At 33.2% G+C, this 12,282-nt stretch overlaps 1 protein-coding gene across 5 annotated transcripts in view; it reads right to left on the bottom strand.

Moving 5' to 3' along the window:
• The window catches only part of NEK1 (NIMA related kinase 1), a 129,377-nt gene that overhangs the window by 35,417 nt on the left and 81,678 nt on the right, over window positions 1-12,282 (bottom strand). For all 5 annotated transcript variants that reach the window (XM_033135050.1, XM_033135052.1, XM_033135047.1 and 2 more), the window contains 3 exons: window positions 6,421-6,549; window positions 4,577-4,633; window positions 4,266-4,494 (listed from right to left, as the gene is read on the bottom strand). In XM_033135050.1, the coding sequence (XP_032990941.1) occupies window positions 4,266-4,494; window positions 4,577-4,633; window positions 6,421-6,549 (415 nt within the window). The remainder of the gene's footprint in view (window positions 1-4,265; window positions 4,495-4,576; window positions 4,634-6,420; window positions 6,550-12,282) is intronic.

Raw genomic sequence — 12,282 nt, 5'->3', positions numbered from 1 at the left:
ATGCAGTACAAGTCAGATGAGCTTATTTTAAAAGTTTATGTTATAAAAGGGAACACAGGCAAAAGATGCTTAAATGAAGAAAATAATTACAGTATGTGATTAGTTCCTTAAAAATAATAATATTCTATTATATTAAAAATAATAGAAGAGGTTTACTTTTAATAGACTGCATAAAAGTGAAGAAAGGGTTTCAAGAAATTGGTGAGTGTAGATAATAATCCAGTACGGCAAATGCTGCGGATTCATAAAATTAGGATAGCTAACTATAACATAAAGGTCTTCGATAACTCTGAAAAGAACAGTTTTCATGGAGTAGTTGGGGGAAAAAAAGCTTGGTTGAAGTAGCTTGGTTGAAAGGAGAGGAATTGGAATTGTAAGTAGATGGCACTTTGAAGAGCTCTGCTATAAAGAGGACTTCAGAAATGGGATAAAAGTTGAAGAATAGGGACAGAAAAGAAAAGAAAAAAGCAGCCATGCAAAGAACTCACAGGAAAGAAGAAAGGGGAAGAGGACTATGAAAAAGAGAGAGCTTGGCAGGTTTTAAGATGGGAGAAGTGAGAATAGGTAGAATGAAATGTATGGTGTCAATAAGCAAGGGAAAAGCACAGGAGAGTATCGTTGACTATTAAAGGGATTTAGGATTTTTACTCTAATAACAATGGAAATCAATTAGAATTTAAATAAGAGAGTGACGTGATATACTTTGCCCTTCTAATTATCATAGAATATTTTCAAGTCTCTCTTTTATAAGGTTACACTGACTCTACATTGCTACCAAGTAACACCACCCTGCATTTCTCTTCCCTTTCACAGATCAGCTTCCTTAAAAGGTTCTAAACTCTCTCTCTCCGTCTCTCTCTCTCCCTTTTTTTTCACTTACTCACCTTCCATTCGCTTCTTAATTCCCAATTCCATATCTGCCCCTAGCACTCCAATGAAATGGCTTTTATCAAGGTCACAATACCTCTTCCTGAACAAAATCAGTGTAAATTTTTTAGCCCTCAACCTGAAATATTCTCCTCTTCCTTTTAAATCTATGCCACACTCCCAATCTTCCTAACTCTGACTGTTCCTCATTTTCCTTCCAAAGTTCTTCTCTCTCTGACAAACTCTTAGACGAGTTTCACATAAAGCCCTTAGAGGTCTGCTCCTGAGTATACTTGAATCTTAACTATGTTGTCTTTTCTTTATCATATTCCAGTTAAGGTCATTAATATTTTTTGTCTAGATTAGTGCAAGAGCTTATAAAAACTGGTCTCAAGGACTTCCTAATTATGAGTAAGATGGAATAAGATACCTAGGGTTATACTATTGCCTAAATAACAAAAACAAATGGACAAAATATAACAGTTTCAAGACACTGGTAAGAGGCAATGAAGAACACAGATCTCTTAGAGAAAAAAAAAACAAGTAAGATGATCCCTATGATCGCCCCAGCTTGCTGTCTTGAGAGAGTTTCCAGGCTGCAACTCAAAAGAGGGAACCCAAGAAGAGTCCAGTACACTTCCCAAGTTCAGGAGATGGAGCTGGGATTCTTGGGAGACCACGGCAAGTAGAATTTCAGAGAATTCCAGATATTTGCAGAGTGTGGCCCTTGAATATTCAGTACAGTAGTGATCTGAGCAAATGTATGAGAAAACTACCCATGGAAGAAAAAGAACTACCCAAAAAGATTACAGGGAATGAAAGGCATAAAATATTCAGAAGGGTTTAATCTCTACAGTGGGGAACAATTATCACTAGACATGGCTGATTTCACCTAACAAATATTAAAAACAAGACGTGAATGGATCAAACTGAGTCCAACTAACTTAACTGCATTCCAGAACAAAGCTGCAGAATAACTACAGAAACACAAAAATACCTAAGCACCCAACAAGGTAAAATTCACAATGTCTGGCATCCAATGGAAAGTTGCCAATCATACAAAGAAGCAGGAAAAGAATGAGGAGAAGAATCACTCAATCAAAAATGGACCAAGAACTGAGACAGGGAAAACTACAGAAGAGAGCCTGTTAAAATTAGCAGGCAAGGACATCAATAAAGTTTTTATAACTGTATTCTGTATGATCAAAATTTAAGTAGAGACATATATATATATGTGTGGGTATGCACAAATCAAACTTCTAGAGACAAAACTCCAATATCTGAGATGAAAAATTCACTGAATAGGATGAATAGATTAGATTTAGCAATGCAGAAAAAAAATAAGTGAATTTGAAACTAGAGCAATAGAAAAACACAGGGAAAAAAAGAATCTGAAAAATGAAAAGAGTATCATGCAGTTATGGGACAACTGCTTAATGTACACGAAATTGCAGTCTCTGAAGAAGAGAAGGGGTACAAGGCACAGAAAAAATATTTGAAGAAATATTAGCAAAAAAATTTCCAATTTGATGAAACTTGTAAACCCACAGATCCAAGATGCTCAACAAACCCCAACGAAAAAAAACATGAAGGAAACTACAATAAGGTACATCCAAAATTGCTGAAAACCAATGATAAAGACAAATCTTGAAAGCAGTCAGAGAAAAATGGCATGTTATGAAGAGAGGAACAAAGATAAGGGCCATATTTCTTGTCAGAAACAATTCAAATAAGATGACAATGGAGCAACATCTTTAAAGCATTGAAAAACAAAATTGCCAACCTAGAACTCCATAGTCAGCGAAAATATCTTTTAAAAATTAAGGTGAAATAGTTTGCATTATATAAAAGTTAAAAGAATCTATCACCTGCATTGCAAGAAATGTTAAAAGAAGTCCTTTTGTCAGAAGGAAAACAATATTACATGGATATGTGAATCTAAACAAAGAAATTAGGAACACCAGAAATGGTAATTACACAGATAATACAAAAAGATTATTTTTCTGAGTATTTAAATCTCTTTAAGGATAATTAGAGTTCCAATTCCTAGGAAGATGGAGTAAGCACACATCACCCTGTGTTGATAACTTACCACTGAATACAGCTATAAAAGCCATAACAAAATGCATGAAGCAACTATTTGAGAACTGTGAGAAGCAAACAGTAGCAGTCAGGATAGAGAAGACAAAAACTCAAAGTACCACCAAAGCAGTGGTAAGTTACCATTACCCCCACCCCCGGCCAATACTCCCCAGTCAGGATTCAACATGCCAGAAACCCAGAAGTGGGTGCTTTGTTTTAAAGATTCCCCTTTGCATTCAGAGTAAGTTCATACTGTTTGGCAGAGCCAATGCACAGGACTCTTCATAATCTAGTCCACTTTACTTCTTCCAAGGCTTCTTGCTTGCCAGTCTTTGTCTTGAATTCTGAATTTCAGTTATTCATGCTGAGTTATATTGAGTTCCCTTAGCATCACATGTCTCACTTTGGGGTCCTAGCAATTCTCTGTCTGAAACACTGTGCTTTGGTTTAGCTAACTTCTTATTCCTCAGCATATCACTTTTTCCAGAAATCATTGTCTTGGCTCTCCCAACAATGATTTATGCCCTGATACATATTTTTATAGTAGCTATGATATGATTATTCCTAGCATATTACTTATCAACTACAACTAACTGCCTCTTTACTTGCCTCCCTTTCCATTAGATCCTAAGCACCCGAAGGTTAGAGACTATGTCTTAATCATTGTTGCATCCTCACTGCTTAGGAGTGTGTGGCATATAATGGGACTCAGTAAAGGATTGTTAAATAAGTAAACAAATAAATGCTATGGAGTCTTTAGACTTTTCTCCGATGCAAAAAGGAATTCTAAGAAAATACTCCATCAAAATATTACTTAAAACTATATTTAGCTAGTTGATGGTCAGACTCACTCTTTTAGAATGTAAGCTCCACAAGAGCACATGTTTGTGTTCATTCATTGTTGTATCTTTAGTGCCTAGGAAAATAGTAGGTGCCCAGTAGTTATTGCTGAATAAATGAATCATCAAGTGAGATATTCTCAATGTTCCTGCTAAATGCATTAGAGACCTTTCTGAGATTTTGTCAAAAAGTTTACTACTCTGGATCTCATCAAGAATTATTCCTGGTAACAGATCAAAAAGGATTAAGTAACACAAATTAAATATGTATTAGTTCCCTCTCTCACACTTCACATTTTTGTATTAAAATTCTTGCTATTTTTAAGGCTGATTAGTTTTTCATTTTTCACCTACCGGTATTATGTGAAATTCTACCAGTCTCTTCCAATCTCTCTAAGTGTTTTCCTTCAGAGTGTCAGGAATACAAGTTTACATGTGTGCTAGACCAAAACAGAATCTGAACACTTTTATACATACTGTCAGTTGCAAAGGAGGATGTGTTCAATGTAAAGTCATCCAGAGCAATCACAAGCTGACCTCCCGCCTCCCATTTCTTGCGATCAGATGAAACCGACTTTTCTTTCTCCTGCTCTTTGGTATCCTCATGAACAATTATCTCATGCATATCAGAGCGGCACTGCTTCCCTTTTTCATTTTCTTGAGCTTTAAGATTTTGATTTAATCTACGTAGGATTTCTCGTTTACTCTGAAACAGTTAAAATGCTGTATTTTAATATGTATACAATTAAGTAAAATGATTGAGGAAAAAAACTGAAAATTGTACCTACTGAAATAGCACTGTTAGCCTTTTGCACTTCTTCTGAGGTTTCCTGGGTTAAACTGTCCTTTAAACACAGATAAATACAGAGTAGAAATGTTATTTTTAAAGTCTTCTTTAAAAGTTTTGATAGTTTTGTTAATTTTTGTCATTAAATTGCTCCTTGTGAGTTAATGTATTCCTATAAATAACTCAGCTTCTTTCATTATCAGCAGTGAGAAACAGTTAAATATAATCAAGTAATAGCCTTAATACATAATAGAAGGGCCAATTCTCAATTATTTGTCATATTTTTAGATAACTGATTGCGTATTTAACTATATCCTCTTCCTCTTGGGCACTTGATTTTTTGATAATTTTAAGTCAATTACAGAAATAAAAAGAAAACTAATTCATATACTCTCTTAATTAGAGCCGGGGTAAGCTTTGATGAGTAAGTAATTCAATATCAGCTGTGTTATTTTGAAGCTGTCATTGCTCCATGTACACATGAATTCTTATTAAGCCATACAACTAAACATAATTGAGAATTGGCTTTTCTCCCTAAGCAAAGAGAATAACAACGAGTTCTGAGTCCCATGTATTAATGATAATATCAATTTTGTCTTTTGATTAGTAAAATCAAAGCAAGCTTGGACCACCTAGGATTTTTAAATATATGAAAAGAAGAAATTAGTAGTTATGAAAGTAAAGGTATCTAGAAGACTCAGAGTTTGAAAGAGCAATTCTCAAAGTTTTAAGTAATATTTATCAAGAAAACACATAAAGAAAAACTATTTAGTTACATGGATTACCTCAATTTTGTACTATTTGAGAAAAATGCAAAAGAGTGTAATGGTCAGTTTTAAAGTAATACATGTAATGAGACAAAGAGCATTTTACCCAGTAAAGTAGTCAGGAGTTTAGCAGTTGCTACAACCAGAGAGATGAACAGCTACTTGAGATGTGAAACTGGGTACCAGGAAGGGAACCACACAGTGGTAGCTAAAGTTGAAGTGAACAATGTAGTACATGCAAAGTTGTTATCAGAAAGAAAAAGAGACTAAACCTACTTGAAAAACAATAGTTTCTTATATGAAGTTCATGACAGTGACCAAGAAACTGGTATTTTCCTACTCAGTCTTATTTTCACTATAAACACAAAGGCTGTTAAAAATTGGTGTAATAACATCACGATTGTCTGCAAAAACTTAATGAAACTCAACAATTAAAAGGCACAGACATTAATTATCAGGAAAGGAGAAAAATCATGTTAATATGTTATATGATTCAGTAGACATTTTCCTTTTTGTCTGTTGAATTCTAGGTTGAAATTCCACATCATGTGCCCATTTCCCTTAACCCTAAAACAGAGTTTTCACATTTTAGATGGATACCTGACACATAAAAGACTTCCAAGTTTAAACTATCTACTTGTCCACCTTTCTATGTTTTACTATCCACTTGGCATGGTAAAGATTCAGAAATAGAAGGTAAAAGAAATAACTAATGAATTAAGTGTGATTATACTGAGTCCTCTAACATGTTATGCCAAAAACTTTAAAATAAATGTAAACATATCTTAGACTTTATTCCTAAAGGTAATTAAGTACCAAGGCGACATTATTTCTTAAAAAGTGAACCTTTGTTTATTGTGAAAGAAGGGGCATTTTTATCTACCAGGTCCTAGATATAAAACTTAAGATCACCGAGGCTCCAATATTCGGAGTAAACCATATGCAAAAATCTTAAGAAGTAATTTTTTTTTTCTCTAGGAAAACTTAATAGGACATTCGAAATTAACATAGTTTCACTAAATTTAATCCTTTTAATAATCTTTTGACTTTGAGGATTTCTAAGTTTTAGGAAACTTACCATACCCACTTCTTTCAAAGCTGAAGTCACAGAAATAACAGATCTCATCTGTTGCTTTGATGGAGAGCCACCTGTTTCATGCTGTCCCAAAGGAAACATATCAGAACCCTTTCCTCCTTTAGCAACCATCTGTAATAAAAAATTTAAATACACATGTGGAAATTCATGTTTGCATGGAGAGATAAAAGGTATATATATAAGATCATTGTTTGTTTATATACTCTATCCACAATTAGTTTTTTTCACTCCTCAATTTTCATAATACAAGGCAACGTGCTAGGTGCTGAAAGATCTGTGAATGAAGAGAAACATTTCTGGCCTCAGATGTAAACGTAATTACATTTCATGTAGTACTAAATAATTCCTTTCCACTGTTTCATAAAATGATCTTAAAAAACAAACTGTCTTTTAAAAGATTATATATATTAGTCCTCTCACTTCAGTTTTAAATACATAACAACATTTGGTAAGAAGAAAAAAATGTTTTATTTATGAATCTTATACTTCAAAAAATGTTTCTGCAATTTCTGCAAGTTTAGTACAATCTTCTTAAACTTTGAACATCCATCACACAACATAAGAACCCTCATTATAAATATGTCAACATAAATGAGAATGGAAGAACTGCTATGTACAAATAATAAGATTTATGCCACTAAAAACATGTTTGTTTATAGTTATATGTGTTTATTTTACCTTGCCATTTAGACTCTAAACAATGTGAAATAAGATTCTAAACCTTTACTAAATATAAGGAAATGGCATTTACAGGTATGATCATAGTCATGTGGCAGCAAGTCTACTCCCTACTTCTAACTCTTCTTCAAACCAGTAAATAAGAATTTCTGATGGGTATACATTTCAAATATTTATTAAGCATCTTCTAAGCATAATGTAGTAACATAATTATAATATTTAGTCTTCTGGACTTTCATATTACACCAATATGTGTTGTTCAAAAGAAGGTGGAAGAATCTAACACAATGTTGAAGGAGAAAAACAAAGTTCAAGGAATGACATGACCTGACTTCAAGCCTTACGATAAAGCTACAGTGTAGTATTGGTGAAAGAACAGACAAGTAGATCAATGAAACAGAATAGAACTCAGAAACAGACCACATGAATTTGGTCAACTAATCTTTAACAAAGGAGCAAAGGCAATTTAATGGAGAAAAGATAGTCCTCGCAATAAATGGTGCTGGAACTGGACATCCACAAGCAAAAATAAAAAAATGTACCAAGACAAAGACCCTACACACTTCACAAAAATTAACTCAAAATCTATCACAGAGGATGTGGAGCAACAAGAACTTACTCACTTCTGATAGAAATGCAAAATGGTACAGAGACTTTGTTAGACAGTTTGGCTGCTTCTTATAACACTGAACATACGCTTACCACACGATCTAGCAATCCCACTCAAATGACTTGAAATCCTATGTCCACAAGAAAACCTGCACACAGATGTTTATAGCAGCTCTGTTTGTAACTGCCAAAATTTGAAAGCAACCAAGATGTCCTTCAGTAGGTAAATGGACAAAAATAGTGCTACAAACATGGGATATTATTCGGTACTAAAAAGAAATGAGCTACCAAGTCATGCAAAGACATGGAGGAAACTTAAGTGCATATTACTCAGTAAAATAAGTCAATATGAAAATGCTACATACTGTATGATTTCAACCATATGACATTCTGGAAAGTCAAAACTATGAAGACAATAAAAAGATCAGTGGAGATAGGGGCTGATGGGGGATTGGAGTTGGAGGGAGGGATGAATAGGCAGAGCACAAAGGATTTTTAGGGTAGTGAAAATACTCTGTATGATATTAGAATGATGAATACATGTTATTAGACATTTGTTCAAAACCACAGAATGTAAAACACCAAGTGTGAACTGTAATGTAAACTAAGGACTTTGGGTGATGATGAGTCAGTGTAGGGCCATCAACTGTAACACGTGTACCACCTGGTGGGGATGCTGACAGTGGGAGAGGCTGTGTATGTGGTGGTGTGTGGGGGGGTGGCAGGAAATCTCAACCTTTCACTCAATTTTGCTGTGAACGTAAAACTGCCCTAAAAAAATGAAGTCTTCATTAAAAAACAAAAAAGAAGATGTAAATACTGCTTTTTAATCCCATAGTTCAGCACTGTGAAGAAAGTACACTGATGCTTTACATTATAAATAACTTTAAAATTCTAGAGCTCAAACAACTGAGCATTATCTCCTTGAAGTATTTTAAAATAGAAATATTGTAGAACTTTATGATTATCTTATTACCACAGAGTATATTCAAAACAGGTGCCATAAACTGAGGAAATAAAAACAAGCTCCAATTAGATCTGAACAAACAGCCACATTTTTGGAAGAAGTATGTTATTTCCCTAGATGATTATTTTGAAGGAAACAAATTAATTTGGAGATACAAATTCTGCCATTATTATTTAAATCAGCAATCATTTTTCTACCACTTATCATATTTATTGATTGTATTATACTACTTCGCTTAAAAATGATTTCTTCTATTTCAATAATCTGAGGTGATTTTTGTGAGACAATATACAATATCTGATTAAAATTAATCAATATAATCAAAGGTGTATTGAGTGCCAAGCAGTGCCAGATAATGGATATCTAAAATGAATGGTACATGTGAGGTGACAGATGTGTTAACTAACCTTATTATGGTAATCATTTCACAATATATACACATCAAATCATTATGCTGCACATGTAATACTTATACAATGTTATCTGGCAATTATATCTCAGTAAAGCTTGGGGAAAAACCCAATATATTGTAGACCAGAAGTCATGGCAATAAATAATCTCAAACCAAAAAAATAAAAGAAAAACAAAGCAAAATGAGTGACACAATGCTTTGTTTCAAAGGATTATCAGCTAGAAGATAAAGGGGAACACTTAAATCAATTAGTATGTTACAGAGAAATAAAAGTAGATAGATGTGTGCTAAGTGATCTGGGGAAAAACAAACAAAATAAAAACCAGAGGAAGAACAGGGTAAAGGGCCAGGATGGAAGAAAGTGGGAGCAGCCTTCCTAGAGCAGCCAGTTTGAAAGGCCATTCATTGTTTAAGGAGGTCATGTAAAATACAGTTGAAGTAGCACAGGTCTACACTGAAATTCCCACTCTCCTTTACTAGTCCTGTGATTTTTCATTGTTTCTTATCTTCTCTAAACTTCAAATATTTTCTCTCTAAAATGGGAAGGCTGTATGCATTGTCTCCTTGCTGTACGGATTAAATGTGGTATTTTATGTAAGGTGTACAGCTGTGGTCCTAATAAATGGTAGCAACTATTATAGTTCAGCAAAAACTTGTTTACTTTTTAGTAAATAAGGTTACTTGGCTTCAAACCTAAAAATCTAGTTTTAATACCCGATGAAGAACTTGCCCAAAGCAAAATAAAAACAAAAACCTCCCATAATGGGAATTTAAAAGTTTTTGCACTGCACAAGGTTTTATGACATGGAAGTCAATAAGCAGCAGAAACCGGAAAGAAAATACTTCATATTATAAAACTTAAAAAAACTAAGATTTAAAAAAATGATCAGGAGTAATTTAATTGTATGAATAATTAAATAGGAGAGATAATATGACTTTAACCAATTTCACTAAATAGCACCAACTTCCCTTCTCAACCTATGATACAATTTGCATTTATGCTTATAAAGACTATCTCTAAAGTAATTTCCAAAATTATTTGGCAGATGCCTAGGAGAGGAAAGTTAAGGAGACTCTCAATAAAGAAAAGAAGTCACCCAGAGAGCCACTCTTCTGACTAAGGATACTTCATCCATCTATACCCTTTTGAAATGATTATCCACATACACACACTTCTTACACAATTTAAACAAGGCACTGGCATAACTCTCTGAAATTGTAGACACATGGTCTAAGGAAACTTTAAAAACCATTTGGAAATATTTAGCACATGTGTCCTTACAGAATGGTGAAAGTCACATAAAGGGATTGAAAATCCTTTATCTTGACCTTCTAGTCTTATGATGTAAATTATATTGAATAGAGATATTTCTATATTAATCTCAACCTTAAAAGAAACCTAAAGTAACAGAGACAAAAATCTGTTTATTGAGTTAAACAGGGTATGAGACCAAAGATAATCAAATTCAGAACAATGTTGAGATTATGCTCAGATACAGAAGATCTCCATGAAATTCTCTTCACTAGTCATCTTTGTACCTACAGAAACAAATATTTTCTTAGACTTAAAAGAAGCTACTTTAATGAAGAAAATGTTTCACACAATACTATTAAAAATTTACTTTGTATTATATCAAAATCTGTCTGGCTGACAAATATACGGCTAATGACTGGTATAGAATCTATGATCTAAGATATCTGATCTAATGTATAAGACAAAGTTACGGACACCTTTGTAATAATGACCTCCAGCAGCCTTCAGTAAATGCTTCTGTTCTATAATCAAGCATATCCTAGTTTCTCCCCTGAGTCAACTAAGCTTAACAGATCAGAAGAAGCTGAAACAATGAACAAGCAAAGAAACTCAGACATTTGAATTCTAAAGTAAAGAACAAAGACCAACAGAACACCCTACTAACTCTTACTTAATAACAAAACTACCTCAGTTTTTTTTTTTTTAATTTAAAGGTAAATTCGGGTAACTACTGAGACACGGAAACATCATCATAAGCCAAAGTTATACATATCACTAACCTATTGATTAGGAGAGTAGAACTTGGGCTTTCTGTTATAAACATCATGGATATATTACTTATAACCTGAATCGTAAGGCTATTATTTAATGTTAACCAGATCTTGAGATAGAAGATAACATACTTTTAAATTGTTATAAGAAAAAACATCAGACTGAGTCCTTAATTCAGAAAGTTGATCCAATATGACAACACAAATATTAAATAAACTGAACTAAGAAAACAAAGTTTCACAGAAGACAAAAGCAAAACCTCAAAACAACCAAAAAGCCAATTTTGTTACAAAATTGGTCACCCAGTTAAGTCTAGAACACATATTTCATTTTAAATAGTTTTTTTAAAATTTTTAATTTTTTTAAAAAAAATTTGCAACAGGAATAAAACATTGACCTGAAAGTTTCATAAGTCAGGTTAAAAAAAAATACACAAAAAACAACAAATTGCTTTAGGAGCCTTTTTTTCCTAGCTGTTTTCTCATCAGGTTCATAAATTCAAAACTTTTCTACAAAAGACCTTTAATTATCACTGCAAAACTGCTTCTATTTTACCAGTTAATTATACTATTTGCTAAAAATTAACCAGCAGTGCCACCAAATGACAAAGCTAAAAATTTCACCAAATAGTGAGGCCAGGTTTATAACCATGAAACTATCAGTTGACCTACTCTTGAAGCTCAGATAAATACAAATACTATTTTATTTGTCTATGTTGAATGATTAATAAAGATTTAATGTATTAGGCTGGTGCAAAAGTAATTGTGGTTTAAAAGGTTAATTGCAAAAAATCACATACTTTTGCACCAACCTAATATGTTAGAAAAAGATTATTAAATGGCCTGATTTCATATTTTGAATATAGATCAAGTCCACACGTAATTTTACATAGCTTAAAGATAAAGCATGGCCAAATTTTATCAAATTCATATTTAACTTCTCAGAATTCTCTCTCTAGAGAGCTAAAAATATAAAAGTATTTGTATGAATAATTTTCTGAACTAATATTGCTAATAATGCATTTTCTAAATGTCTAAGATAAGAATATCCCAAGGTAGCCAGAAAGGGGGGCGGGTATTCCTACCCTGGAGGAAGACTATAGACCTGTATTGGGGGAGAGGATCCAAAAATAGGACAAAGATAGAAATAGAA

Source organism: Rhinolophus ferrumequinum, chromosome 18, assembly GCF_004115265.2.
Source record: "Rhinolophus ferrumequinum isolate MPI-CBG mRhiFer1 chromosome 18, mRhiFer1_v1.p, whole genome shotgun sequence".
Classification (NCBI taxonomy): domain Eukaryota; kingdom Metazoa; phylum Chordata; class Mammalia; order Chiroptera; family Rhinolophidae; genus Rhinolophus; species Rhinolophus ferrumequinum.
This window is presented reverse-complemented; position numbering and strand designations above follow the sequence as displayed.